This window comes from Perissodus microlepis, chromosome 10, assembly GCF_051167445.1.
Source record: "Perissodus microlepis isolate ML-2025 ecotype Zambia chromosome 10, ASM5116744v1, whole genome shotgun sequence".
In the NCBI taxonomy this organism is placed as follows: Eukaryota; Metazoa; Chordata; class Actinopteri; order Cichliformes; family Cichlidae; genus Perissodus; species Perissodus microlepis.
Genome location: NC_140470.1, coordinates 23,773,122 through 23,799,539, shown reverse-complemented (window position 1 = coordinate 23,799,539; position 26,418 = coordinate 23,773,122). Strand labels below are relative to the sequence as shown.

Below are 26,418 nucleotides of genomic sequence, written 5' to 3'. Positions count from 1 at the left end.
TCGCAGAACGAAGTGTGGAGAGGAAAGGATAGGAAAGAGGAAGAGGAAAAAACGAGGGGCGTCAAAGTGACACACGAGAGGGAAAAAAAGGATGAACTGCTGTCGGGGGCTCTGACAGAGACCATCAGCTCACTCACACTTACTCCTCTTTAACACCATCCCACCATTCATCCATCATCACTCCATTTCAGCGTCACAGTAAATCCCTTCTTCGTCCTATCACATACAAGATAATAGATATGCCCGCATGCATCCATCTATCCTCACTATCACTATCTCTTTTATGCGTTTCTCTTTCTCTCCCAATATGCTCATCTATCTCTCTGCCTCCAGGCCCTGTTCAATCTGTTAGCGCCATATTGCTTATAAGCATGAGCGTGTGTGTATATGTCACAAATGATATTAACCTGGTAAGCAATGCAAACAGTAAGGGTGGCACAGCAATCCTGTCAAACCTCATAGATGACCAGATTTTTTCCCGTTTCCTGTTCTATTATCTATAACATTTGTCTTCTGCCTGCAGTCAGACTCATTCATTCTTTTGTCTGATTTCAAATTGAAAAGAAAGTAAAACTGAAAGACAAACTGTTTGTTATTAAAACTGCGTACCGACAGATATCGCTATTAGACATGGCAATCACCATTCCAACCCCCTTTTCTGCTGTCATGATCCTAAAAATTTCTGTTTTATTTATAAGGGAGTGGCTGAATGGTTAATGAAAAATAATTACTTCAATTATATTCATGGCGACCATGAATGTGCAAAATAATATAATGGGTGTTCAGAGTGTTGCCAAACAACACTGTGATACAGGTAAGAGATTGAGCTTGCAATCAACCCCCAGCCTTGTGAACATCCCTGCTGCCTCCTGACCTGCAGCCACTTCTGAACTTCGAGCATCGCAGTGATTTCTTTCCAGTCTAGTCCTTAAATAGCTAGGGAAAAAGGTTATTGCCTCAAATAGCTAAACAATCGGTACAGTAAGTAATTATTGAGGTTATTTATTTTAAAATAAATAAATTTACTCATAACATAATGATTAGTGTGCAAACAAGTCCTCTAACATGCTGATGCACCTTCATAGACTTACAAGTAATCCATTTAAAATACATGGGAGAACATGAAGCCTCAATAGTGTGAAAAAGAATAAGCTAACTTGAATGTGTAGGTAACTCGATATGGTATGGCCCATGTACAGCTCAAAGGCGACTGGCACCAACCTGATTATCATACACATAAGGAGCCAAGATGGCATCTGGGTAGAGGATTATTCACTTTTCCAACTTCCCCCCAGAAACACTTGGGTCTATTTCCAACTTCTATTTTGAGCTTTGCATTTAAAGGAGTGGATAAGGCTGAGCTGCCACGTTTTTTGAATAGTTTTCTCTTGTTTATGCTAGGTAGTGAACCACTGCTGTTGCTTTCTGGTTTGTTTCTTATGAGTAAGTTATCTCAGTTTGGAGTGTAGACAGTTTTTCTTGTTTGTTATTTTGGCCTTGGCTCATGCTGACATTGATTTGTACTCCTGAATTTGTGAAACTACTACTTCTTCGTCTTTTGGCTGGTCCCTTTATGGGTCGTAATAGCAGATCATACGCCTCCATCTCACCCCATCCCAGCATCCTGTTCTGTCACACCAACCCTCGGCATGTCCCTCTTCACTACATTCATTCATGAATCTTCTCTGACATCCTCCTCTTTTCGTTCTGCTTAGCAGCTCCATTTTCAACATCCTTTGGCCAATATTTTCATTATGTCTAAATTATCTCAGCCTTGCCTCTCTATCTTTGGTCTCCAAAAGGCTCAACCTAAACCTTTCCTCTGAAACTATTACTTAATAAATACAACACCTGTTGATTTACTCAAGTTTTTCTTGTGGCTACTTGGGACTTAAAGTAGACAGGAGTTTTTCATGTACTGCATTAGTCCCCCATAGATATTGCATTTCATTAATTGGGGGCTTGTCCGGGATTCAGACCTAGGACCTCTCGCTGATAAACTTGGGGCAAGATGGTGATTTTTCTTCCAGTTTAGCCCTTGAATAATTAAAAACAATTTAGAACAAACAAAATGCCTCCAACGGCTTTAAATAGTGGACAAATATTTTTAACTTGAGTCAAGAGTGGAAAAAAACAAAAAAAGATGAGAAACATCTACCATGGTGGGCATTTTTTGCTTTCCTCTAACCAACATGTGTGTCACCTCTTCAGCTACTCCATGTTCCCGTAAAAAAACAAAAACAAAAAAAAACCCACTGCCTCTATATCTTTGTTTAATAATTTTCTGCGACTGGGGTTCTTGAGCCATGTAAATTGGGGGGGGAGCATTCAAGGATGCAGAAGGTTTGAAGAAGATAACTCATGACTCGATAACTCGTTTATTTCTCCGTCTCTCAAAAAGACTGAACACTTGTGTGTGCTTGCCAGTGTGTGTGTGGCCTCACAGTATGGCATGTCTGTGCAACAGGCATTACCAGGCAGTCTGAGCATTTTCATTAGTTCCTAGAACACCAAACAAACCACACGGGCATGTGAAGCAGCTGCAGTAGTACTAGAGAGCCGGAGAGACTACCGCCATAAGAGAGAGAGACACACAGAGGGAGAGAGAGAAAAAGGCGACTAATTTACAGTATGGGAGTGAATGTAAGTGGGTCAAAGTGCATGCCTGTACACATCTGCCTACCAGCTTGATGTTCTGTGTGTGTGTGTGTGTGTGTTTACGGATGAATGAACTGAAGCACAGAAAGCTAAAGCGTCTCACTTTATATCTTTGTAGATTTATGTGTGCAGGAGTGAGTGTGCATATTTTCCATTTCAAATGTATTGCTAATTAGTGTAATTGCAGGAAATGTAATTATGTAAAGGCTTCCCACACCTGTTATTACAATTTAATTGCCCCCCCCCCCAAAAAAAAAAAAAAAAAACCCAAAAATTTGCCCTTTGTTTGTTATTTTTAATCATTCCAGCAAAAGCTCTTTGGAACTTCAGGCATCTCGTCTGCTCGTTTAGCCACATTTACAAGAGCTTATCAAAATTACCTTAGCAAATTTAATTTTCACAGTTGTATGAACTTTGCAACAAAATCTACAATCTAACAATATTCCAAAAAGAAAAAAGACAAACAATTAGTCATGCCAAACAAAAGTTCAAATGCAAAACTTTTCCAAGATCTCTTTAAAGGCAGCAACTTCGTGTCCCCATTGGCAGCTGTTAGTGCTTACAAGAGCAATGCAGATTAAATCTGCCTTTCAGGCTTTAATGAAATGGAGAACAAAAGAAAAAATACCTTTGGTACTAAATACCAAACTACTGCATGGGTTTGGGTGTTTATCGGTGTGTTCTCTGTGTATTTCCTACCTGACCACAGGCTCCGGTATGGCCTCTAAGTTGGCTGGGACCTGCACTCCCTTCTCCCACTCTTGTCTCCAAGGGTCTGAAAGCACGTAGAAGTCGTCTGGGCCGAGCTGGGCTGAGTCCGGCAGCTTCATGGCAGTGATGAAGTCAGTACGAAATACCTTCACAGAAGAAGAGAAAGAAAAAAATGCAAGTTTGGGTATTTGTTTTCAATAACCCTACTAAGAAGGTCGTGTGATTGGCTAGGTTTTTACCAAGGTGGGACTTGGCCCAATTGAAAAGGGATTTTTGGATCCAGAATCATTTTGAAGCATTCTTTAATATTGTGAGTTACTGCAAAATGGCACATGTTTACATGTACACAACAGAACATCAATAAGAAAAACAGGGAGGCATCCAGAGTCAGATATCTTTCTGAACCAGTGACCCATATTATGCATGGTTTGTGATTTTAACACAGTCTCGCCCTGCTTTGTTATTTTCTTCAATCTTCTAATTTCTGCCTGTGTCTTTCAGCAAAAACAAATCTTATAAATCTTTATATTGATACCAGCTTACAAATCTAAATATTATACAGTACCTCAAAGTAGACCGTATTTAACACTTACTATTGACTCTCTTGCACAATTCTTGAATATATCATTTTTAGCACAGTGTTGAGAGAGACAAAGTAAGGGTAAAAAAAAGGTTAGAACACAGAGCAAAAGCCCCAGCTGGGAATGAAACTGTAGACCAGTTTGGTCACAGCATGTGCAACCATTAGGCCCACAGAAAACCCCACAATAACAACACAATATTTTTAAACTACCCAGTTCATCTGAAAGCTGGTCCTACGAATAATATCTTCAACAGCTCTTGGGTCTTACTTAAACAGAAAGCCAGCATGTAACTCCAAAACTGCAACTAATGCACAGGCAAACAATGCTCGTGGCCAGAGATAACCTGTGACACAAAAAAAAACCAAAAACATGGAAGTCTGGTGCGGTTCCAAAGGTAGACCGTTTTCACAATGACTGATGCCATGTTATGCAATGCATTTTCCCTCAGTAGCCTCCAGTCAGCCAAGCCCCGTCTCAGGGCCTAAGTGATCCTCAATGATCCTCACAGCCTGTAGGCTCAGACTGCTCATGATAAAGCCGTTACTTACAACAACAAAATGTCAGGCTTGTGTTTGACTTCCCAGCTCAGATTTACCATAAATCTCTTGCGGCCTCAAAATAATGCATCTTTTGCATTTCTTTTGCTGACGGCTGCCTGACACTAAACACTGGTGTAACATTTGATCAGGAAACACAACATTGAGAACAGATGTGCAACGGCACTGAGATGCATTTGTCTAGTAAAGTATAAATCCCAGATTTTGTTGCACTTAATGTCTTTGGCTCTCTTGGGTACTCGGTCATAGACTCTGGAGTCCTTTTAAAGTTTTACTGGATGATGGGGACGGGATTTGCTGCTCCAGTATTCCAGCAGCGCACCACACAGTCAGTGCTTCTTCCCTCTGCAATTAAAAATAATTGCAGTGCATTACGTTTTAGTGCAAATACAAACTTGAAGGTGAACCATATGTGACACCATCAACTGATGTTACTTCAGATGACACAGAGAGGGAAGGGACGTGTCATTTCATTACAACCGTGCATCCTAGCATCTCTCACTCAGCGGGTTTCATGTATTTTAAGCGTCTCCTGATTTCTCTCATCTTTTCATTCAGCCTCTTCCTCACATCTTGAATGGGACAGACTGAGATGTAAGGAATGGTTGCAAGAAAGGGGAATAAAACATTTTGAAACACACTGACAGATGAAAGAAGAAGTAAAAGGTAAGGAGGAAGAAGCAAGTGGAACACTGATAAACTCAAGTGGTGGTAAATTATTGATATTAACCAATATGAAATCATTAAAAGTACAATTCTTGGGAGGATTTTACAAAAACAAACTAGGTGTGCCTGAGTGTGATGCGGCATTTGAGGACACGAGGGAGTGGATGCATTCAAGCAGACACGATCGTTCTTGCACATAATGCGAACGCACACACATAAATTCTCCGTCTGCTTTACCAGGGACCTGAAGCAGCGATATTATCAGTCATATAGTCAAGGACATCAGTCAAGAACACACAGGCATAAACACACAAAGCCACACACACATAAAAAAAACAAAAAAAAAACAAGCAACACTCCCTCGCAGTGGTGCCAAATCAACCGTATGACTCCACTCTGCATTTTATCATTACTTTCTAAGCCTCCTTATCCCTGCTATATTAGCTCCTCTTCTCCATCTGTCTCTCTATTAACCTCCCCATCTCCCTCCCCTCCCTCCTTCCTCTCCATCTCTCCATCCCCTAATGTGTGTTTTTATCTTCTCTATTTTGACCTAAGAGACACAATGAAGAAAAACAGACTTGTAAGACGAAAAATGGAGTTAAAAGAGAGATAACAGAAGCAAAACTGGGTGGAGATAAAAATGAGCAAGAAGGAGACGGATGGAGATGGAGTTTAAGTCTCCCAGTGGACCACGAGAAAGCCCGCAGATGAATTCATTCGCTTGTACAATGTAAATGGAATTTTTACTTTAAGACGTAGCAGTCACCTCCTGCATCTGCAATGTGGCCATCCAATGTTGACCATCCTCTAAATGCCAGTCTAACAAAACCAAGGGTGCCCACTTCTGCTCATCCACTGATCTGTTTTGAGGACAGTGAGGCCCACTACGACTTCACTTGCCCAAGATCTCCTCTGCGTGCTCTGCAAGCAGCCACGCGCAGTAACCTTCCAACTGCAGCCATGCAAGAGCCTGCAGAAGATTGCCGGTTTGCCATAACCACTACTGACCAGCAGTTTACTTTACAAAAGCAACAACGGCAGCGCAAAGTGCTGACTCTGCTGACAAGGATAACAATGGAAGCCACTCTTCTTTGGACCTGGACCTGAAAATGGACAGCTAAACTGGACTTCAAGGCTTTTTTAGCTTGGATCTGATCAACAATAACCTCCTCTAGCAACATCCAAAAAGTCTGGTAACAAACCACCGAGGCTCAGCATAGCTTCCCATAGCACATCGTTAACAATATGGACACTTAATATATTGAAGTCAAAATTTTGGGTTTTTTTATATAGCGCATTTTGAAACAACAGATGTCGAAAGAAAATAAAAAACGCAAAAACTGGTAGGTCTTTAGAGATGATTTAAAATTCTCAATTGTTGAGCAGGTTCTTTAGTCAGAAGGAAGAGTTTTCCAGAGCCTGGGGCCAATAACAGCAAAGGCCCAGCTGCCTGGGCGAGAGGAGGGCACTGAGAGAAGTTGTTGGGATGATGGACTCATTGACCTGGAGGTAAAATACTGATTTAAAGATCTGCAATGCACTGTGGAGATAATCCATGGAGGACTCTGTAAAAAAAATAATACAACTTTAAAGTCTATTCTAAATTTCACTGGTAGCCAGTGCAGCTGGGTGAAAACAGGAGTGATGTGCTCTCTTTTCTTTGCACCGGTTAAGCGTTGAGCAGCTGCAGTTTGAACCATCTCCAATCAAAGTGGAAACGGTCGATCCTACACACAGGGAGCTACAGCAGTCAAGCCAAGAGGTGCCAAGTCGTCGATAACTGTTTCTACATCCTTTAGCAACAAAACTGGCTTTGACTTAGTGATGATTCTCCGCTGATAAAAGCTGACCTTCACAACATTCCTGGTTTGATTGTTAAAAGTCAAGGAGCTACCCATAAAAAAACACCAAGATTTTTAACAGTAAATTGGACGCAGTTGGATAAAAGACCAATATCGATGCCTCGGTGAGAATGTTTGTAGAGCTTGAAAGGGTCATTCAATGAAAGCACTTTTTTTTTGCCATCCAGGATTTCAGATGACTCAAAAAGTCAAAGGGACTCTTTGTGGAGTGGTCACCATCTGGTGCGACAGGTAGATGAACATTTCATTTCTGTTCATCCATTCAAACGTGATCACTGTAATGGTTCGATGCTAGTTATCCTGTACACAGAAAAGACAGCTTGCATGCCAACTAATGATCTTCCTTATTAACCTACCACCATTATTCCCTATGATCATACTTTCATACATTCAATTAGCTTAAGCATCACAAGACAAAGTCAAAACTCCCCACGCATCCTCTTCCTCTCTGGCCCAGCACATGTGGGACGGAACAAAGAGACACATAATCTGACGACACACATCCACCAGTGTGCACAGACACACACAAGCTTTCTTAATACCTACATTAATGCCGGTGCTGCCTGTATGAGGCATGGCTGTATTAACAGCCAGTCATAACCCGTACACTGATATTAAAAACACTTGTGCCAGCTGTTCAGTGTGCAGCATTATTATCAAGGCTCAGTTTCAGTGAACAGCAATAAAAACTGTAACCTTAAAGTAGCTCACTCTGTCCCTGGACTGGCAGTATAACTCTGTGTGGGGAAGCCTCTCTTTACTATCTCTGAGGTGCAACACATCGAAATCCCTGAAAAAAACAATAAAACAATCTAAACCCGCCAGAGTCTCCCAATTTAATCAGGAGTTATCTTATCAAAATCCGATCAAAGGATAAGTAAATAAGAAGACTACAGATCTACTTTGAGGCTGTACTCAGGCACGGTAGTGCTTGGAGCTAAGTGAGTGATCACTGTGACATGTTTACTACCTTAGGTTTTCATCTCAGAGTGCTAACATTTGTTAAGTAGCAGCAACTACAGTTTACTAAATGAAGTGCAGCTAAGGGTGACTGGATTCCCATTAGTTCTGCGGCAATTCGGTCAATTTCCAGAGTTATTATGTATTTCAGTTTTCACTTAATGATGGAAAATGCAAGATTACTCAAATTCATCCCTAGGAGAGCGCAAATATGTTTATTTTCATTTCATGGCACACATCCATAGTCGTCGAGATATTTTCACTCACAAGCTAGCAATTTCTGGAGTTTGTCAGGGATCACGCTATTAGGGTTCAGCATCACCAAATCCTGACTTTCTCCACAACATTTTGTGAATCCACCTCGCAGATTTTGACATATATCAGTAATGGAGGACAGCGTGTAGGAAGAGGACAGAGGGAGACGAGGAAGAGCAAAAATTATGTTATGTGAAGAGAGGACAGGGCCAAGCAGTGAGAGGGAGAGAAACAGAGAAAAGGAAGTGAAATTAATTTCAGTCAGTGGAAAGAAAGACGAAAGACAAGGCCGGACGGGGATGAGGTCTGTGTGTGTGTGTGTGTGTGTGTGTGTGTGTGTGTGTGTGTGTGTGTGTGTGTGTGTGTGTGTGTGTGTGTGTGTGTGTGTGTGTGTGTGTGTGTGTGAGAGTGAGAAAGTGCAGTATATTAAAAGGCCATATGTAAAAAGCAGCATCCTTGCTTCTACTGCTTGGCTGCTTCTGCCGTCTGCCAGCCAGCACAAATAAATAATGCAATGGAGCAAGGATGTTTGCGTCTGTGCGCGTGTGTGAGTGCAAGTTCAACCTGTACTGTAACTGTGTGTTCGTCTGTGTGTGGGTAAGTGTGTGTTGACAGTGAGTCAAGGCCATCATGAATCTTGTCTTCCCCTTCAGCAATACCAGAGGAGGAAAGACAGAGACTAAGGGCAATCCACTCCTCCTTAATCTTTCTCTTTTTACTTCTTCCATCATTTCTCTTGCTCTGTTTTCATGCTCCTCATCAGCCGAAGAACATGGTAGTGGAAAAGAAAGAGGATGACAAAAAGATGAAAAAAGAGGGAGGGGGGGGTAAAAAAAAAAAAGGGGGAAATAATAGAGAGTCAAATAAAAGGACTGAGATACAAAGGGAAGAGAGGATAACCAAGAAAAGAGGGGAAAGGAGCAAAGTTAGGGACGAAAAGAGAAGAAGCCAGAGGTAAGGAGAGGAGACAGGAGGGGAAAAGAGGAGAGGAGAGGATCAGTTTTATTACTGTGTGTTTGTACAGGAATGACTTCGGCTAATTAATGTCTAGGAAACACTATTACAAGCTCCCGCAGTTTTATGTTCTACCTCGCGTCTCCCTCTCTCTCTGCCTCTCCAGCTCAACACCATCCTGCTCTTCCTCTCTTCCACTGCCCACCCTCTTCATCTTTTTACGCTTTCTCTGACAGACAGTTGGGAGTCGCCCGTACTCAGTGACGGATGACAGTCAGATAGACGGAAGAGGAGAGCGATAAGAAGATGAGAGGTCCCAGGAGACGGGCAGTAAAAGTCAAGCAGGTAGAGGGGCAGGAAAGCAGTCTCTGCTTCCAAACTGTCTGCCAATTTTTTTTTTTATTTTTTTTTTTACACAAAAAAAAAAAAGTTGGGGGGGGGGGGGGGGGGGGAGGGGGGGGGGGTTCTCCTCCCTTTAGCTTTCACAGAGCAACAAAACAAATCCAGCAGAAAAATGGAAAAACAGAGACCTTCGAGCACTGATTAGATTTGAGTAACTAGTTTATCCTTTACAGAGTCAGTTAGTGCCGGCTGTATTTCATGCAAAGACCAAAACAAAGAAATCCATTTGGCTGCATTGTAACTGAGCAACTAATGAAGAGTTATGTACAGGAGTGACAGTACCAATGTCAAATCCCTGGCTGCTTTTGGAAGAGAGAGCCTGTTGTGCAATGAGCCTGAAGCAGCAATGGAAACTCTGTCAGTAATTACTCAAAAAGTGCATTTCTTTTTCCATTTATCACATGATTTATTTATTGCTGGAGAGATTTTCCACATCCATCAACCATAATAACTTTGTTCTGAGGAGAGCATGTGATTGAATTTTGCCATTTCCACTCAGCTTTCCAAATTTGATAAATCACAATTCGCAAATGAAAATACTGAGTGCAAGCCCAACTTCTACAAAAGGAGGAATGCTAAAGTAGATTTCCAATAGGAAGAAAATCCCCTTTAGAAGGTAATTAATATACGTCTTCATAGTAATCCCGCTGTTAGTGGTCATTTCAGTCAGTTGCTCATCAAATTTGTTGACATTTTCCTCAGCCTTTTTACACTTTTCTATACGCAACACTCATTTTTGTACAGCTGCAGTGCATCTGAAAAGTTATGTCATTCATTTAAACCATCCGGTTATATTATTTCTGTCTGTAGTGTCCTTTTCTCGAGATTTTCCCCAAATGTAAAAGGCGGTCATGTTGCAAAGACCACACCGGAGTTCGGCAAAGTCTGCCAAAATACCAAATAGTAATGGCTACAGTGAAACATAATGATTGAAGAAGACATTAGGGAAGGAGTTTAGAAGTGTGTTCAGAGTATTGTAGGATACTCCTACCTTTACATTTTAGTTGATTCCTTTTTGTAGCCAGACTTAAGTGTAATCACATTAGGACTGGGCAGTTAATCAAAAACAAAACTGACATTCAAAACCTCTAATTGCCCATGTCATTTATTTCCTTTTTTTTGTTTTGTTTTCGTATTCCAGTAATACTCCCCTGGTATGAACTGTGTCTTTGAAAACACACAAAATGTGTGTAGACTTGAGAATCTGCAACATGGCAACGTCACGGAGGAAAACTCAAACTTCGTAAGTTGACCAGCTTGTGCCAAATAGAAATGCCGTGTCCGTTATTTGAACATTTTTGGCTTCAGCAAACAGACGTCAAGCAAAACGAAGAAAACGTTGCGAAAAATTGTTTCAGCAATTGAATTTTTTTCAATTGAATTGAATTTATTTAGTGCTATCACGACAATGACAAGTTGCATCAAGGGGTTTTATATTGTAAGGTAAAGGTAATACAGACACAACCCAAGCAAACAAAGTGCTTTCAGGATGCACTTGGTGACAGTGGGAAGGGAAAACGCTCTTTTAACAGGAAGAAACCTCCAGCAGAACCAGGCTCAGGGAGGGGCAGCCATGTGCCGTGACTGGTTGAAGGTAATACCACCAATCTGTTACAACACACGCTGTCTCCATCTTCAATAACAAGACTTTTCTTCTGTAAGGTTTCCACAGTTACCCCTTTGCACCACTGTCTGTTTTTAAAGCCTCTTTCTTTTTGTTTACACGATCAGCCTTCATTTACTCCCATATTCTGCACATGTTAAAAGGCAGAACATTTAAACTTTTAAATTTAAAACGATAAAAGCCATTGCATTGTGCTAATGCTGTTTACACAATAACGATATTTTAAAGCAAAACTGTTGATTTAAACTCTTCTATTATCGGTGAAGTTTGCATCACAATCTAATCAGACAGTGCGGCATGATCGATGGTCTCTCCATAAAACAGATTAGATTCAGCTGCTCGGTTAAGGCTCCACAAAACCTCAAGTTCAGCATTACTGTGAGGTGAGTAGTAACACACACACACACACACACACACACACACACACACACACACACACACACACACACACACATTCCTCTGTCCAATCAGTCAGTAGGTCAGTGTGCTGTGATGAGTTATGGGCTGTTAGCATGCAGGGGTCTCATTAAGTCCAATCTAGGTCTGAACTGATGACATTACCAGGGGATGTGAAGTGTGTGTGTGTGTGTGTGTGTGTGTGTGTGTGTGTGTGTGTGTGTGTGTGTGTGTGTGTGTGTGTGTGTGTGTATACACGACGGTAAAAAGTCTGACAGCCTCAGAATTTTTTCCCTATTAAAGAATTCCTGTTTATCGAGCCACACCGCTACCAACACTGTAACTGCTATATTAATAGAGTCTAAACCATACTGACATTTAACATTTTTCATTTGCATCGCGTCACATTATGCATACATTATTTTACAGGCTTTTGTGAAGTGATTGTTTACGAAGCACCCTTAGCAACAGTGACATGTAAACAGCAACATTGGTAGCTCACCTTTTCTAACATTATTAGCCTATAAAGCACTTTTGCTTGTCATGAATCATAAGACAGGTCTTGCTCTCTCTCAGCAGCACCGAAAGAGCGAGATCATGCTTTTAGTAATGAGTTTGGAAAGAGCTAAATGTCCTAAAGTCGGACTATCCTTCACAAGGCAAAGCTGCCACTGCCTGTTACTACAACAATTACAACAAGCCTTGTGCAGTACAGAAAAAAATGTGCCTTTCTCAATCACTGTCACGGGCATGTTTTAACATACAAGTGACCGTGCCACTTTAGTCACCTGAAGCTGTAATAGTGTATTACACTCATGTTCAGAACAGAAAAGGCTTATGACAGCTGCTGCTAACACTATGATGCTGCGTTTACAGCTATTATCACCATTACCTCGTTCCACTTTAGCCAACACTATTACGGTTGATGCGTCTAATTCTACTCTCCAGTCCAAAATATGACGATCGCCGTGAGCGCTGCTACTACACTTGTTGCTTCAGCTGCTGCGAATAGAACCAAACTTATGTGAGCCACCACTACCTCGAGCTGTAACAACTACCGAATCAATAATCAAATGATTAAGTCAGGTTTTAAGCTAATAAAAAACCTTACTTTACGCTTCGATGAGAATTTACAACTTCTTTTTTCCAGTGTTTGGCTATTTGATGAGATTATCTTGAGTTGAGAAAGATTGAGAGAAATCGTTAACCAGATTATTTAATAATGAAACTGGGGATAATACTAATTTTTTAAAAAGAAATGTGTATGGGGGTTTAAAGGTGTCATTTTTCAGGAACAGTGTCAACTATGAGCTTAAGGCAGCTCTGATTCAGCTCGTCTATGTGTCGTAAGTCTACCTGTCAGTCTCATTTCGCGGCCAGGCTTAAATCTCTGACCATCTGCGGAGAAGTGATAGATTAACGCTGCCTGCTTCCTTCTGAGCGCAACAGAACAGAAACCACATAGTGTGGCCGTTGAAAGCGGACATTTCACTCCAGGAAACGTGCGCTCGGAGAGGCAGATAGGGATACACACAAAAAATTTCCCGTTAACACCAAAACTCCTGTACATAAAGGACCAACACACACCAATTCGCAGCAGCTGAACATAGCTGAACACACCCCCTCGCAGGTGAGGAAACCCAGGAGTAAACACAGGCGAGCATATGGGTCAGAGAAAAATGCATTTAGGCACTGCAGTGACACACACACACACACACACACACACACACACAGTAGACCTCGTTATTATGTTGCTGCGGAGCCAGTTCCTTGAAGCACAGCGACAAAGTGCTTTAAGTGCTTTTAAAGGCCAGCTGACATAACACAGCATCATTTGACTCGCTGGTTATCTTGAAAAACAATCATCCTTGTTCATGTGTGACTTTGAAAGGGATGAGAGCACTGACAGATAGAGAAAGAGGATGGTATGCCCTTCATCTCTCATCCTCATGTTATTATTAGACAGCTCAAGTCTGGCATGGCCTTCTTACAGTGAAAATACAGATGGAATTATCTAATAGTGATAAGCCTGTGAATACGGATGAGACTGTTTATTCTAAGAAAGGGCATTTAAACTAAGTATTCGTGTATTATCACAGGCTCAGATGACGCTTTGAATGACGCACACGCCAAAGTGACAATTCTACAATGCTAGACCCTTCAATAAAAACACATTGCAAGCAGGCATTAACAACAAAGTATGTTTTTGTCTTAATAGACGAGCCAGTCTGCAATTGTGCAGCACAGCACCTGCTAGCTCTGCTCATTTTAGGCCACAGTTTAAAAATTCTGGCTGAAATAAGTACAAAAAAGTTCCTAAAATGATTGGATTTTCATTGGTGAACCTATCTGCCTGATGATAACAGCACAGAGTACAGAGGAGGCGATGGATCACTCTTTCCCTGTGCAAGTATGCGCTTGTTACAAAGACAGAGAAGATTAAAGTGATCTAGATTGTAAGGTAAATGTAATACAGAAACAATCCCAGCAGTGCTTTGAGGAAGCACTTGGTGACACTGGGAAGGAAAAACGCCCTTTTAACAGGAAGAAACTGGTGTTTTTATCGATACCTGATTAGACTCTCTGAAGCAGCTGCTACAACAACAGCAACAACTGCATTTATTGTCTCCAAAGTGATTCCAAAATGAATCTAGAATTTTAAAAAGAGCATTGCTGGGTCAAGAGTAAACCCTGGCCACGTGTTGTTGAAGTGCGCTCGCTGCTGAAGCCAAGAGACTTAAAGCACTCGCCAAGTTTGCACTCATCCATTCTTATCTTTTCTCCTTGAGAACAAGTCAATCAAATGTGTGACTGTGTGATAAAGCCACTGAATTAAATAATAAATCATTAAATTATGACTTAATAAAAGAAAAATATAATAATAATGATGATAATAGGGGGATGAGAGTGGAGAGAAGTACAAAAAATGCAACTTTTCGGATTAAATTCATAAATTTATGAGGAAAAATGGCAAATTGAGAAGAAAAATGCAAATTTATTGGGGAAAAATTGATTTATGTGAAAAACTTTCAAAATTAGGAGACAAAAATCTGCAAAACTTTCAAGTCATAAATTTATAAGAAAAAAACTGAACAGATATGAGAAAAAATGCAAATGTATGAAAAAAGGTGGCAAATCTAAGGAAAATTTGAGCTTTATGTGAAAACAGTGGGAAATTTAGAAGAAAGAATTTGCAAAGTTGCACACGAGAAACTCTGAAAAGGAGTTTAGGTATTTTTGGTTTAGTAAAGAAGCAATACTGTTTCACTTTTGAGGTTATTTGAACTCCTGGAATCAAAACCTGTTAGTAGAAGACCAATAACACCTCATTTAAATATAAAATATTAAGGCAGTCAGGCAACTATAAGATTGTTTTCACGAAAACAACTCACTCTCTGTCCTGATGGTCTCTATGTGCGGCTGGTTGTAAGACGAGTGTGCAAAGACCATCTTTAAAGTGCAACACCAAAAAAATGACAACCGTGAAAGTCTTGACTTTATCAGACCGTACAGCTCAAATTTGTGCCATGTCACTCTCTGGAGTGAGAAGGTGCACATCTACATAGAACTGAAGACAAGACAATAAAATAAGAGTTTCTTTTCAAATAAAGAAAAGAAAAGAAAAAAGTTGTTTTTCTCCTCTGGGCATCATGGCTACCTGGTTCTCCACAGTGCGTCACAGCAGATGTCGACTAACAGAGAGAGAAGGATAATTTTAGCAGCCACATCACAGCGAGGGCTCTAATGATTGGCTGCCTGGAAGGTCCACAGGACTCAAGAAGTGTGTGCATGCGTGTGTGTGCTGAGTGGGTGATTAAGAGTGAGAAAACGACAGAGAAGGAGAGAAAGGGGTTGATGAGAGAGTAGCAGAACGAAGGAGAGGAGAGAGCGCGTGTGTGTGTGTGTGTGTGTGTGTGTGTGTGTGTGTGTGTGTGTGTGTGTGTGTGTGTGTGTGTGTGTGTGTGGCGTGTGTGTGTGTGTGTGTGTGTGACAGAGAAAGAGATCAGTGCATTAGTAGAGTGACTCAGTGATTTCAGACTGATCCACACACTCAAACAGTCTCTAGGATGCATCAAGATAGGACTGCATCTCAGTGCCAGCAGTGTGTATTGAATTCAGCAAATTAGAGCCTATATCTTTAAGACGATGTGACCTCCAGCTTGCAACGGGCGGCTAGAGTGTGAAGTGGCAGGGATGACATTTAACACCTCCAACTCTGGGCTCTCAGTCAGTTCTCAGCTAGAAAAGTTTGTATTTCCTGCTCTGTGTTGGGGATGAATTGCATCCTCAAGTGGAGAAGCTCAAGTACATCGGGGGTCTGCAATGATGAGGAACGATGTACTGGTCTGCAGTGGTAAAGAGAGCACTAATCCCACAGGCAAAGTGGTCGATTTTCTGGCCAATCTATGTCCTTGCCCTCACCTGTGGCCACGAGCTACAGGAAGTGGAGTGTCTGGGCTCCACTGGAGCTCAGTTATTTGAAAGCAACTCAGAGTAAAGCTGCTGCTCGTCCAAACCAAAAGAAGACGAGTGGGTTAGAGTTGGGTTGCAGATGGGTTATAGATGCCTCCTGAATGAGGCACGTTAAACCAAGTAGAGGCCCCATAACAGAACCAGTACTAGTACTTGTAACAAAGACACGGAGATATTTACTTGATAACTTGCATGTCAAACCAGGAGAAGACCCCAGGGAAAAGCCAGGCCGTTTATAAGAGATCACCTTGTTGCAGAATCTGTATCCCGTGCACTGAAAGAAGGCTCAAACTCTTGCCAAAGGATACCGCACATCACTGTGAAGTACATGTACCCCAGTTCTGGGGTTGTCGGGTAGTTGTTGGATAAGAAGCTGAAGAAATGGATGGATGGAATAAATGTGAACTTCAACAGCAGGGAGAGAACAGGTGGCAATAATTTACAACTGTGTTCCATTACGACTCCCAGTAATCCATGACAGTAAACCAGAGCGAAAACAGGACTTCTCCTAGTGGAACAGAGTTATAATTAAACACACGTGTAGTTTCCCTACTATGAGAAGTTAAGATGCTTAGATTCAGATGCTAATGTCATCAGCCAACCAGTGAAATTCCAGAAATCAGAGATATTCAAGTTTATTTATGCAGTGCCAAATCACAACAACAGTTGCCATACTGTGTTTTTATATTATAAGGTAAAGACCCTATAATAATAATACAAAGAAAACAGAGAAAACCCCCAACAATCATATGACCACATATGAGCAGTCACTTTGGCGACAGCGAGAAGGAAAAACTTCCTTTCACCAGGAAGAAACCTCCAGCAGAAACAGGCTCAGGGAGAGGCAGCCATCTGCCACGACTGGTTGGGATGTGGGGAGGGAAACAGGACAAAGATACGCTGTGGAAGACAGCCAGAGATAATAAGAACTAATAATTAAATGAAGAGAGCTGTATAAACACATAGTGAGTGAAGAAGGACTCAATGCATCATGGGAATCCCCCAGAGGCCTCGACCTATTGCAGCGTTTCTAAGGGGGGATTCACCTGATCCAACCCTAATTATATGCTTTACAAAAAGGAAAGTTTGAAGCGTAGTCTTAAAAGTAGAGATAGTGTCTGTCTCCCGGATTCAAACTGGAAGCTGGTTCCAGAGAAGAGGGGCCTGAAAGCTGAAGACTCTGCCTCCCATTCTACTTTTGAATATTTTAGAAGTATTAGGGGATTTGGGACGAGGTAAGATTTTTACCATCCACCAAATATTATTAGGGTGCATGTGAAATGTGAAAAATAACACAAAAAAAGAACAAAAGCTTGCCTTAAAGCAAACACATACAAGGGACAGTGAGCACGAAGAACAACCAACAGGCTACAAAACAAATAATAAAGCACCAAATGGGGGATGTCAGAGATGATTTAGCAAGTTTTTCATGGATGCAACTCAACTCATCTCTGCTACTCAACCCACAAATGCCTTTTCCTTACAAATGTGGCACTATTTAACGGGAAGTAAACATGCTTTCCAACAGTGTAAGATTTATTGGCAAGAAGCATTGTTGCAACAAAGAAACAACTGACCAAACACATTTCTTTGCTCTTTGTCTTACGTTAATATGGAGCATATTCAAAGGGCTGCAGAAACCACAGTTTTGCAGGTATTGACTGGTATTTTGTTACTACACTGTGATGTGAACCTAACTTTGCTTCACATCCACGTTGTGCTACATTACACCTCTACACCTGACACCTCTACAGGACAGCCAGAGAATAAAAGTGAAAGAACCAGGGGAAAAACAAAAGAAAAGAACCAAAGTGCATCTTTTCCTGATGTTCCTGGTGAAATAGGCTTTCACTTTGCATCTAAGATTTTTCAATTTTAAGTTTTCTGGTTTTCCACGTGCAACAAGAAGCAAACTAACAGTGAACAAAAAGGTTGGAGGAAAAACAAATCAACAATTAAAGAGATTAAGTAGTGAGACAGGCTATCAAACAGGTGATATGGAGTGAAAAACAATCCCAAATCAGCCAATAAACTACACAGAAGTATCATCATGGCTGGATTAGAAGACTACTTTAGACTTTTAAGCATCTATATTTCCTGCTCATAATATCTATTATTGATTAATATAAACATTTTTCAGTACAGTTAGTATTTCAGGCAGCAGGTGAATGTTTAATCTCTTCAATTTTATAATGTTATTGTGTACATCATGTTGCTTAAGTGATCAGAATATAAAACAAGAAGTGTTACGTCAAAAATAAAGAGTATGCAGAGGCTACATGAAAAATATATCTATAGCACCTTTTCAAGTCACAAATATATATATATATATATATATATATAAATATAAATATATATACACACACAAACTCTTTGATATCCCACCTGTGATTTTTTTACAACTGAGTCCTGAGGTGCCGTTCAAAACATATTTTTTTCACTTCTTCTCAGTATATGGCATCAGACACGGTTCGGATGGCAGCTTGTTCTTTGTGTGAGCGCTGCAGAGCAAGCACCATGCAGGGCACAGAGAGCACAGGCCTGAAGAAACCTTTCAGTGCGCTCGCTACACACTGCTTCAACTCAGGATGGATGGCAAGGATGAAAAAGGCGTAAAAAGCAACAGAGAAGGGAGTCGCCGCTATTATGCAGAAACATTTCTCACTAACATAAATCACTCGCATCAACAGCCTTTACCAGCTTGACACTTTTCAAAAGACACATAAAGGACATGATAGGAATGTGAAAAGGATTTCCTCCTGCTCTTTCTATAGTCCCCTCTCCCTTCTTAGATCTGAAATGTCACATCCGTAGCTATTAGCCTAGCTCCGTAGTGCTGAACTCTGAAAAGACACTCAGTCTACAATTTATGCCCCTCATTAGCGTGAGACAAGACAGTGAACAAGTCCTTTTGAGATTTCTCTGAGCGCCGGCTCCTCATCACAAGCCCCTGGCCTGAATGATGCGTGGAGCGACGGCGCTCCCCTCCACGCCAAGGGCAGGCTGATTGCCAAGGCTTCACTCAAAGGTCATGCAATTAAGCTTTGTTCCCGCTTCAATAAGGCTTTGACTGACTTACTGTGCTCCTCCGTGTGAACAGATGTGATTTTTGGCCTCAAGCGAGCTAGAATTCTGCCCTCCATTCATGTCCACAATCACGTATTCAAAGAAACGAGTCAGAGATAGAAGAATCATCATGAAAAAATTAACATATGTGTAGCTTGTCCACAAATTTAAATTCTAATATTTATATTCAGGGATGAGGAGGCAGTGTGGTAGAGGTTAAGTAAGTTGGATTTGGAGCCAGGAACTGCTTGAATGAGAGTCTTATCAGCGATAAGCTCTTCTCCCCAAATGTCCTTGGGCAAGGCATTTAACCTCTAAAGTGCTTCAAAGGAGCTACTAAACAGCCTTTCAGTGTTGTGGAAAAGTCTTGAGCCACCTCTTATTCTTTATATTATTGAAATACACCAAAACATACATGGAAATACAGTAAATAAGATACAAAATGTAAAGTTTTTACAATTCTAACAAGCCTGAAAGTCAGCAGTGATTATACCTGGTATGTCTTAGACCAGTGGTCCCCAACCCCCGGGCCACGTAAGTCGTTTGGTACTGGGTCGTGAGAGTTGAGGCTTGATGTGAAATTTATGGTTTTCAGGGTTTTTATTGTTATTTTTTTATTGTTTGTATTGTTATCTCAGTATCCCTGGGTCTTTTCCTGTGTGTTATGAATAAATCTTCTTTCTTTGGTACTGGTTTATTTTGTTGTATTCATCCACGACACCTTAAAGGCCAATCCGTGAAAATATTGTTGGACATAAACCGGTCCGTGGTGCAAAAAAGGTTGGGGACCACTGACTTAGACACGAATAGCTGTCCAGGCTTCTTAAAGGACATTCAAAGCTCTTCGTTGGACGCTGGCTGGCTGCCTTTTGTTCTGTTCTCTCCCAAACTGCTTCAATAACGCTGAGGTCCGGGCTCTGGGGAGGCCAGTCCACGACTGACGGTGTTCCATCGAGTGTTTTTCTATCGAGACCTCCAACACCGCTGACTGAAGTGCAGCCACATGACAGAGCCTGCACCATGTTTTACAGATGGCTGCAGACACTCACACCTCAATAAATAATGACAACAATTTAAACAAAAAATTAGTCCTGTTGCAACTAACTGCCAACTAACTGTTGGTACAAAGGTATCATTTTATCCTTGTCAAACTGTCTTCCCTTTAGCAATTTTCGCACATTCAAATAAAGAAATGGACACAAATGTTCTGTTTTTGTGACAGACTGCTAGCATAAAGCGCATAAAGATACAATTTGAAACTGTTTTTTGGTTCTTGCCAAGTTGTCTACTAAGTATAGACACAGCACTGGTTTTCCTTGAAGTATTCTTTGTGCTTGAATTAGTAAAAGATTGGTATTAAGTGACTTAAGATAAAAAGACTTCACTGAAAATGGTCGTATATGAGGTCGGGACTGAAAATAAGTGAAAAAGCAGTCCTTCAGAAAGTCTGGAAAACTATTGCTCAAGACCATTTTAAAAGACTAGTTTGGCTTCTTGGGAGCAAGATTTAAAGAAATTAATGGTGGCTAGGGCTGGGCGATATGGCCTAAAATCCACATCGTGGTATAATTTGAAGCACGTGTGGTAACGATATATATCGCGATATATTCTTTTCTTCTGTATAACGTATTTTCCACACTACAAGGCACACTTAAAATCCTTTAATTTTCTCAAAAATCGAGAGTGTGCCTTATGTATGAATTCTGGTTGTGCTTACTGACCTCGAACCGATTTGGGCGTGCAGAAATCTGTTAAAAAATGTTTTAGTACAACTGTGGTAAGCCGCACTGCTTGATGGATTGTCAGAGCATTACGGCTGCCGTAGTGAGGAGCTTCACGGAGTAATCTGGGTCCAAAACTCCGTCCGCTTCAGGTCCCAAAGTCAAATGAACACTGAGAGTTAAAAACGATCTAAATTCTTTCATCTTTAATAAAATCATCAGCGTTGCTGTTTTACCAGGTGTAACAATTAAGTTTAACATCCAGGCATCCATGAAAACAGAATTTATTACATTTAACGGAGTTACAAGTTAACAGGAAGTTAGCTCGCTAGTTTCCACCTAAACATGACATACCATGTTCTGACTGAGAGATTTTTGAAACTAATTAAAACGTACAGCTCTGCTACAACTTCCAACATAAATGAAGACAGAAAACTAAACAGCAGTGACGTTTGCAGGGTTACTGAAGTTGGACTACCTGGTATATAATGTTGTGCTACATGATTGCTAGCAACACAGCTATGTTAGCATAACTTTAGCACAGTGAAGCTGGAGGATGAACGTCAACTTTTTTTCCACTTGATAAAAGTTAAAGTGAGGGATTCTGGTGGTCAGGGACAAATGCAATCGCATAGCAGGGTGCTATACACGGGGCAAACTTCAGTCAGGAGAACAACTGAGATTATTCATCCACAATACGAGGTTAGTTGTTAATATACTGCAACAACATGGGAATAGAACAGCTGCGAGAGAATTCAATATTAATGAATCAATGTTACAGAAATGGAGGAAGCGCAGTTTTTGGCTTTCCCCATATTTCAAAAGTGCTTCATCTCTTTGCTATGACTGTCGCCCGGCATAATTTGCAGATGATAATGGTTGTAGCCGCTGCCATGCTTTCGACCAAAACAGGCTTAGCTTGATGACATCAACATGCGCTATCGCGGTAGAGCGGTATAGTCAAAATCTCTATCGTTGCCCAAATTTATATCGTTTCTATCGTATATCGTTTATATCGCCCACCCCTAATGGTGGCTCAACATTTTTGCACAGCACTGTGAATTGTATTGGGGCAGCTTGGATGCCTAAATATGACAGAAAAAAATAAGTGAACAAATTAGAGCAGAATTGTTATAATAAATGTAATATCTGCTAAGTTTTTTTAAGTTATCATTTTAAAAAATCCAAAAAACTAACTTCCTGTTTAAAAACAGAGATTTCCGCACAATAACTGACTAAAACAAGGCATGCAGCCCCCAAACCCACTCCAGTGGATCAGATCAGTGGAGGCTGTGCTTGTACTCTGCAGCTCCCAGGTGTGAACATGTGTACAGTCATGAATATGAAGCAAGATTTTTTTAGAGAGAGCAAAAGAAAGAGGGCAAACAGGCATCGAAACACTTCCTCCAATAAATAAAGTTTTTTAAAAAACTGGGTCACTGACAAGAAAGAGTGAAGGCGACTTAAGAGGCAGAAGCGATAAGCCAATTTCCCCCTGCAGAGTCCAATGTAAAACATCATTCTTGGTACGGCAGCTACGGCAGGCGATCTGGTGAAATGGCAAGCGAAGGCTGGGGAGAGAGATGTGACCTAGTTTTGGAGGAGATGTGTGGCTGAAACAACCAAACAACTGCATGATTAATGCTGCTTTGCATGTCTGCATCGACTGCAACTTGAGTCGGTTGTTGTGCTTTTTAGAAGCAAAATTTACTAACAGGGAACAACACAGTAGATCAAATGAAAGCCAATCTGTGTCTGCTCGCCAAGAGCTCCAGGAGATTTACCTTAAATGCAGCTTTCTAAAACAAATATTTTTTAAAAAGACATAAAAAGTCAAGCTTTTCCCCCCCCTTTTTTAAAATAGCACATCATGGGTGGTATATGACCCAAAGAACAATTTCCCTCTGTCATGGCGGCTACATCAGCTCCCTCAGCGCCACTCCTCGCTTCCCCTACACTCGTGTATTTCTGAGCAACTTTGAAGACCTGCCATTATCCACCAGATCCGCTAAAACTTTCCCACTGAGTCTGGTCCCAACTCACACAGTCACCGATGCCAGCTTGTCACTGAACTCTTGCCATCCCGGTCCCATCTCTGGCTGTCCTGTTAACCAATCCAAGCCATCTTTTTTGACACCCCTTCTTGCCCCCTTGGTTCTGTTTGCTGGTTTGGATCACCTTTTTGTGCTCACTGTAAGCCTTTCTTATTTCAGCACTCGCTTGGTAAGCTTCATTTTCACGCCTCTCCTGTCTCAGTCTCTGCCATTGGCTTTGAGTTCTCCTTTTAACATCTGATGCATTAAAGTCCACCCGTCTGGTGTTGTGTGCCGGCCAAAGTAAATGCGACGAGAGTGGGCCCGCAGGGTCCTAGAACAGTACATCAACTTCTCAAGTGGCTTCATATTAACGCCCACTCTGATGCTAGATCTATTTTTAAAGCAGGAGAGATCCGCTGACAGACACGTTTGCCTTGTGTCGTCGATATGAGGCGTTCAACGGGATGCAGGAATCTCCTTATTTTCAACTTTCATACCATTTTGTCCTTCAGTCTGCTTTATCTGCTTCTGGTTCACACAATGCATAGGAGGCAGAAAATGAGCATGATCATTTTGCATTTAATGAGAGCTTTTCTGCTAGTTGAGAAAAGTGAGAGACGGATGGTGTGTTGTGGATGGACCACCTGCTGAGTTTGTCAAGTTTTTATTTTCTCGGTTTCACTGCTGAATGTCAGCGCAGCGCGAGCTTTCTAGGAAGGCATTTTCACTGTTTCTGAGCGACTGGAAGCAAAACCTGACGTTTAGCAACTGACAATAAAACCATCAGTTATCAGAAGAAATCTGAAAGAAGAAGCGGACAGCTGTGACTTGGGAGGTAAAGCAGGTCCTAAGCCACAACTGGGTGTGCAAGTGTGCAAATGTGCAAATGTGTAAATGCTTAATGCGGTTTGAGTGCTCAGACTAGACCAGGAAAGCTCTACATAAATTTATGCCTCCCATTCAGTACTTTCTTTCCAAACTCATCTCTCTCCCTCTCGCTCTCTGTAGACTTTTCCACCCCATCAGGTGCAGTTAGTGTCCAGCCCTTTGATGTTCTGCCATGAAACCATCAGACATGACCGAAAGTACAAATATGGGCCATGAAAGGCAAGCGCAGACACACACCGACTGCTGATGGCTAACTAGAAATAAAACAAATGCGCATGAGTGCACAAATATTAACTTTCCGCACCAGACAAAATACACACCCGCTGATTATATTTCCCCAAAGAAGTTCTCTGGCCAACGCTGCTAAGTTTATGTGTCAACAACAAACTTTAGAGCTCTGAGATGGAAGCACAACAAGTGAAAATATCTACAAAAGCAACGTCCAAAATAACAGTTTTTCAGCCCTCACTGAGGTCGGCGCAGGCTACATCTAGAACTGTCTACACCTCAGGACAACTCATTTTGAACTGAGCACTGTACTGTGCAAAACTACTATTAGGAAACAGGGAGAAAAGGCGGAGGTATGCCAAATTATACAAGAACCTGCCTTAACAACATTGGTAACAGGTCTGATGGAGCGATTAACTTAAATTAGAAACAGCTTCAATTTTCACTATGACAATGATACCAAACATATTGCCAATGCAGTAAAAACATAACTAGATAGAAAAACACACAGTGGAACACTATGAGCTTCTCCCCACACTCCAGAGCAATGTGGGATCATCTTGAGAGCAGAACAGAAGGCAGCCAACATCCAAAGAAGAGCTTCAAATGTCCTACAAGAAGCCTGGAGAAGTAGTCCTGTTGCTAATCGGACACGTTTTCTGTTCTCTTACCAATAAGTGCAAACAATGTGTTTCTACTTTGCCTTTTTTGTGTGTGTGTTGTTTTTTAACATTTCAACACCTGGCAGGTGAGCGAGGGGGGAGCAATGCTGACAGTTTAATACGATGGTTCGGCGCTATGTTGGCTCGCGGCGTGTGAATGTGTGAGCGTGTCCGCATTCGTTTATTTGCACTCAACTCCCGGCTGGTATGTGTCGACATGCAAAACTCTCCGCCATCCATCCAGCCTGCTCATCCATTCACTAGGCTTGGCACGTGGAGTGTGTGTGTGTGTGTGTGTGTGTGTGTGTGTGTGTGTGTGTGTGTGTGTGTGTGTGTGTGTGTGTGTGTGTGTGTGTGTGTGTGTGTGTGAGTGAGAGAGAGAGAAAGAGAAAAAGAGACAAACTGTAACATCAACTTCAAGGTGTTTGCATTGGGTTGCCATGGAGTTTCACAGCTGTTTCCACCAGACCCTAATGAGCTTCAGCAGCTGTTAGCTTAGAGGACACACACACACGTACAAATACACTAACATGTATACATACAGTACACATTAGTTAGTTAGTATCGTTACCTGTGATTGTTTACTTGCCTTATTGTTCACATATACAAGATTGCAGAGCATCTGAGCCAGCAGTAAGGCTGATCTAAATAACAATATGTCACAATCACGACTCTTGACAGGGATCCATCTATAACATCTGCCTTGGAACAATAACCCTAATCTTGACACACAAGCTGTTAAAAATGCTTTGGTTCACACAGTCTGTCAATACCCCGAGGACAGATTTCAATTTCCCTTTTATTTTCTTCTACTGGAACATGACTTTAACAAGTATTAAAGTATAAGGCTTGATATGTGTGAAAAGCACACTATAACATAGTGCATTAGATTAAAGGATGGAACAAATAGCTTATTTCACAAAGGCCTTATTTCACAATTTTAAAAAAAAATGTAAATGTAATGTAAACAAAACAGATTCCTCCTCTGTTTAAAAATGAGTTTTTGCACAATCTTACTTATAAATGGGCAGATGATCATATACCTCCACCTCAGGAAAAATGGATCTACAGTTCACTGTAAAAAATCTTATTGTATTAATTTTATCAAGCATTACAGCTTCTGCTCTCAAACAGATAACAGTATGAAGATTAGCAAATCCAGCATCTGAAGTTCTGCAGCGGACAGAACAGGTAGCTGTGGTAATCCTAATGTTAATGCTAAAGCCAACGAGCATGACCTAAATACTGGAAAAGGTGGACCCAGCTGTTCTACTCAGACAGGGCTTGGATGTGGATTTAGTAAGTAAGGAGTATCTCTCTGTTATTTTACTGCTAATTAAAAGGACATCGGAAACAGCTCCTACTTTCATATCAATGCTATAGATGAGAAAGACACCTGTAGCCGTGATAACTATAAATAACATAGACAATACAAAAACATATAGACAATATAAAAAGACCTACATTTTTATTAATGGTCACAAATTATAGATTCTGGTGGTTACAAGGAGATTATGATTTTTTTTAATTCTTTAAAAAAAACCCAAAACATTAAACACTTCCCTCCAAAGTTTATAGGCCTTGTCGCTAATTTGGGGTCAAGACCACTTTGTAAATTATGGTCCTTCTAACTTTAAAAAACGAGGATTATGCAGGGAATATTACACATTTTAGCTAGTGTGTGTGCAGTTTCACATTTCACCACATCTTTC

The 26,418-nt window shown here is 41.1% G+C and overlaps 1 protein-coding gene across 2 annotated transcripts in view; it reads right to left on the bottom strand.

The window, feature by feature from the left end:
* The window catches only part of jade2 (jade family PHD finger 2), a 224,543-nt gene that overhangs the window by 150,979 nt on the left and 47,146 nt on the right, over window positions 1-26,418 (bottom strand). For both annotated transcript variants that reach the window (XM_084940743.1, XM_084940742.1), the window contains exon 4: window positions 3,358-3,515. In XM_084940743.1, the coding sequence (XP_084796869.1) occupies window positions 3,358-3,515 (158 nt within the window). The remainder of the gene's footprint in view (window positions 1-3,357; window positions 3,516-26,418) is intronic.